The 4,785-nt window shown below is 53.2% G+C and overlaps 1 protein-coding gene across 1 annotated transcript in view; it reads right to left on the reverse strand.

Moving 5' to 3' along the window:
* Positions 1–2,999: 2,999 nt before the first annotated feature.
* Fat2 (FAT atypical cadherin 2) overlaps positions 3,000–4,785 on the reverse strand; it is a 118,228-nt gene continuing 116,442 nt past the window's right edge. The window contains exon 26 of the mRNA XM_033761574.1: positions 3,000–4,785. This exon is cut by the window's right edge and continues 47 nt beyond it. Coding sequence (XP_033617465.1) covers positions 4,700–4,785 — 86 coding nt within the window. The 3' untranslated portion in view covers positions 3,000–4,699.

Consider the following 4,785-nt stretch of genomic DNA (forward strand, 5'->3'; position numbering starts at 1 on the left):
AGTGCTGGGATTCCAGGCACGTTCCAGCCAGGCCTTCGGTGCCTTTGGCCGCTGTCCGCCGTAGCCGCAGGGATGCCCTCCCGTCCTGGCTGTGGTGCCCGGGTAGTGTGGTGGGCGCCGGACCCTGCTTTGCAGTAGGACTGGCGAACTACCTGCCGAGCCCACTGCACGCCTGCCTGTGCGGGACACGGTCGCGCCCTCTTCCCGCCTGCGCTCTGGTTCCTGGATGGACGTTTGCCCTTTCTAGAAAGCCTTGAGACACGACTGCAAGCCCTCCCTTCTGCAGCAGTGACCCCGTGCCTGCTTCCCTGAGCCGTTCCTCACGGGAGCTCGCCCTCCCTTCAGTCCTCTCCTCCAGCAGTGCTCAAGGTCACCGCGTGGCGCCTAAGGTGCCACCCAAGACTGCATGTGGGGCTCTGGGATGACCGCTGCCCTCCCCAGCTGAGACACACTGCCTCTGTTCCTGTCGCCTGCAGTCAGAGCAGTGTTCCTGGCTGGTTCTTAGTGCAGTCCTCCAAATCATGCTTGCTGCTGTGCTTAATCCTCTGGTTGTCCTTTGTCTCATGAACCCACGTGTCAGGCACAGAGCCTGTCGGGCTGACCCGGCTTGGAAACCTGGCCTTTTGACTCTCGCCACACATTCTCCATTTCCGTGCCTGGGTTTTGTCACCTGTGAGTGGACGTGGGGACCTAATGCAGTCTTTGGAGGATGTCCTGAGGTGAGACAGGTGACCGCACAGCCCCTGGCCTGTCGCAGGTGTGCGTAAGAGGTTGCTGTGAGGTGCTGGCTGGTGTGATGAGGGGATCCTGTGGCGGGATGTTCACAGTCAGCGCACCATGGCTTGGGATGGGAGGTTTTCAGGAAAACCTGGGGCCTCCCCAAGCTCAGCCCAGTGTTGAGCTTGACAGCCCTCTGGTGGCTGATGTGGGAAGGTGCAGGCTCAGGAGGACCAGAGGAAGACGAGCTGGCCAGGCAGAGCTTCCGGGGCCCGTGTCGCTGCGTTTGCGAGGTCGGGCTTCAAGGTGCTGGCCATGAGCCTGCTCTGTGAGCCTTGGGTTGAGGAGAGTGATGGTAGCTCACTGTTTTACAGATTATTAGGGGCGCTGAACAATAGTTCTTTTTTTTTTTTGGTACTGGGGATCGAACTTGGAACCTTGTGCTTGGGTGGTGGGGTGTGGAACCACTGAGCTAAATCCCTGGCCTGACAATTGTTTTTAAAAGATCTGAATAGTTATATATTTTCATGTATGTTAGAAAAAAATAGTGACTTGCAAATCCTTTATGGATATAATCATTTTAAGATGAATAAAATATGTTTGAGACTGTAACTACATTTAAAGAAAAAACATTAAGTGAATACAATACACATGGTATTCTTTCAGGGCACAGAAAAGAGAAAAACCAAACAAACCATAAAAAAAGAAACTAAAGCCACAGAATTTTGGCAGCCCTAGGTTATTTGTGGTTTCCTGCACAGGGCTTACTGCAGTCTGCTGGCTCCTTGCTATTACTCCTTCTCATAAGGGTCTCTGATTACTGTTTGTGCTTTCATAAGCTCTGTACATTTGCTGTTATTTCTTACAACAGCCTTTGCAGACAGCTCTTGTTCATTGTCTTCACTTTACTGAAAAAGTAAGCTGAACTGAACTTTACCAGATGAAAGAAATGATAAGGCGGACTAGGATTAAGGCTTTCAGTTCTGTGGAAGACACTGACGAATATAAAGGCCAACCACAGGCAAGGAGAAATAGTTACCTAAGATCTATTGGATGGAGAATTATTATCCACAATGTGCAAAGAACTCTCTGAAATGCGACAGTAAGAAAACAACCAACCTGCTTTTAAAAATGGGCCAACTACTTCACTAAGGAAGATAGGTCGATTCCTCCCGAATAAAAGATGATTCACATCATATGTGGTCAGTGAAACTCAGATTGGAACAACAAGACACTATACAGGGCAGTGGCCAGGGTCAGGCACAGGGACAGTGCTAAGTGCTGGTGAGGGTATGGAGCCCCAGGAAGGCCCATTCACCGCTGCCCAAAATGCATGGTGGTACAGACAGTTCAGCAGTTTCTAACACCACCAAACACTCTTACTGTAGGGCCCAGTGGTGGTGCTCCCTGGTAGTCACCCAGAGGAGCTGAAAACTAAGGTCAGTGCACAGATGTGTAGAACATTGTAAAATGCAGAAGCAACAAAGATGTCCTTCGTTTAGAATAAATTGTGGTGCATTCAAACAATGGATTTTTAGAGCAAAAAAGAAATATGCTATCGAGCCATGAAAAGACACGGAGGGAATTTAAATACATAATGCTGGGTGGGGAAAAAAAAAAAAACCCGAAACTGAAGCTGCATAAGGTGTGATTCTGATTGCCTTTTGGAAAGAAAACTCAGTGGAGATGCTGAGATCAGTGGTTTCCAGGCTTCAGGGGAGAGAGGTGAAAGGACAGCACAGAGGATCTCTAGGGCAGTGTGCGATACTACAGTGGCAGACACCGCCCGTACACACCTGTCCACACCCAGAGTGTGCGAGCTTTGGCTGGTGGTGTGGTGTGGGTTTGCTGATGACGCCCACTTTCCAGCATGTTGGGACCTGTGGGTATTGAGGAGGTTTCGGTCCTGTCCTGTTAACCTGGTTTGATTCACCTGCTGGTCAGTGGACTGCCAGGCACTCAGAGCCTCAGTTTTTGTACCTTAAGGAGCTTGCACCACCTCACAGTTGAGTGAGAGTCAGGGGGTCATGGCTGTGTCTAGACATCCCCCAAAGCCTCATGCGGTCACAGGCGGTGGCTGGATCTAGAGTGCGTGATGCTGGGATGAAGGGCACTGGGGTTAAGGTGCCAGTGCCACCCGCCCCAAGCAGCCTGGATGAGATGGAGGGGACAGAAGAGCTGCGGGCGGCCCCGGGTTTGCTCCCTTCTGCCCACACACTGTCTCTCCTCTATGGTGCTACCTTGCCTGCAGGCAGCAGATTACGAACTGAAACCTCTGCAGACGGAGCTGAATACACCTTTCCTCCCTAACTTTGGGTGTTGGGTATTTTGTCTCAGGAATGAGCAAAGTAACTAAGACACGGGGGCGTTTTCCCCTGAAGTTTCCCGTGCCCCACCCTCAGGGCTCATCTCTTGCACCTGGGTAGAGCATGGGGCTCTGTATCAGCATTTGCAGCTCTTTTGGGGACCACCACGCTTGATGATCTGTGATCTCTTCCCAGCTCCCCAATCCCTGGGGTGTTGGCTCAGAAGGGTCTGCAGACTCTCATGTCATTCCCCTAACCCAACCTGAAAGAGCATAAGGACACACTAAACAACAGTAAAAAAGATACTTTATTGTTAAAAAAAAAAAAAGTACGAACCAACCACGCGTACCACCACTCAAGCTCACAATCACACAGGGCTGTGAACCACACACTCCGGTACACACCCTCACCGGCACAGCTCCCTCTCACCGTCAGCAGCAACCCTGTGGGTAAGAGTCTCCATTTCTTTCTCTCCACAAACAGCACATGTGAAAAGGCGGTGAACCAGGGAGAGGGACTGCCAGGGGAGGGGTGGCGAGGCCCTCAGAGGCCACGCTGGCTTCTGCTCCCCCATTCCTGGCTACACACACTACACACGTGTACATGCATGCTGTACATGGACGCTCACATGTGTAGCTGCGTGCCCACATTGACCCTGCATGCGTAGGGCTGAGTCAGTGCAGGTAATACTTGATTGGCAGGCAGCTGAGCTGGCAGGGACAGACGAGGGCAGGACTCAGCCTGGATGGACAATCCGCTTGTCAGCTCCCTGTCTTCACCTTGCCCTGAATGGAAGTTCTGAGTTCCTTGTGTCTAGAGAAGAAAAATCCCTTTGGGAAGAGTCCTCAGACAGCAAGGCTGAAAAGTGCCATATAATTTTTCTTTAAACTGAATCATTTCCTTCTTGCCTTTGGCCAAAAGTGCCTGGGAAACTTGGAACGAAGAACCCAGAGTTTCACAGGGCTGAATTCTTCACCAAAGAAGTTCACAGGACTGCACAAAGTCCCACAGGCCTGAGCTGGTTGAAAGCTGTGTGATTTGAAGAGGTGACGCAAATTCTTCCGCTTGTGGGTGACAGGAGCTGGGCTTCTGGGAGACTGAGCACCAGGGTTGCTCCTTGGGGGCCCTTGATACCCCCACATCGTGTCTAGCACAGTGCCTGAGACACTTAAAAAGCATGCAAGAAACGCACGCACAAGGCAGGTCTGTGGCGGCTTTTACCTGCTGGCTTCTCAGCTCCCACGGGGACACCCTGTGGCCCGTCTGGAGCAGATGACCCTCGCCTGTGGCTGGGCTAGTAATTGCCTCTTGGGCACAAACCCGGAAGGAGCTCGGGGCGGCCGCAGGACTGCATCCTGGCAGCGCTGATCGTGCAGCTCCTGCCTGCCTTCCTGGGACCGAGGTAGCAGGTCCGGGAGACGGCCTGTGTCCTTCCCACCCCGGGTCAGCCATCCCATTCTGCTGCGGCCCCAGGGCTGGTTTACAGCGCTACCCGCAGCTTCTCTTCACCTCGGGACCAGCTGGGGGACTGGAGGAGCACGTTTCAAGGGATGGCAGCCTGGCCTGGGTACGGGGCTGCCCTCCCGCTCCCACCCACCCTGGCCTCGGTCCCTACGAGACAGGAGGAAGGCGTCAAGGTCTCGGCCTGGTCCCCGACCTCCCCTGAGAGCAGGAAGCTAGAACATGACCTCCTCACAGCTCCCGTAGTCGCTCTCTACCATGTCGGAGCCCTCATAGTTAGGGGGTGCGGGGGGCCGGCCCC

The sequence above is a fragment of the Fukomys damarensis genome, unplaced genomic scaffold (genome assembly GCF_012274545.1).
Source record: "Fukomys damarensis isolate Sample0158 unplaced genomic scaffold, DMR_v1.0_HiC HiC_scaffold_9, whole genome shotgun sequence".
Taxonomy (NCBI): domain Eukaryota; kingdom Metazoa; phylum Chordata; class Mammalia; order Rodentia; family Bathyergidae; genus Fukomys; species Fukomys damarensis.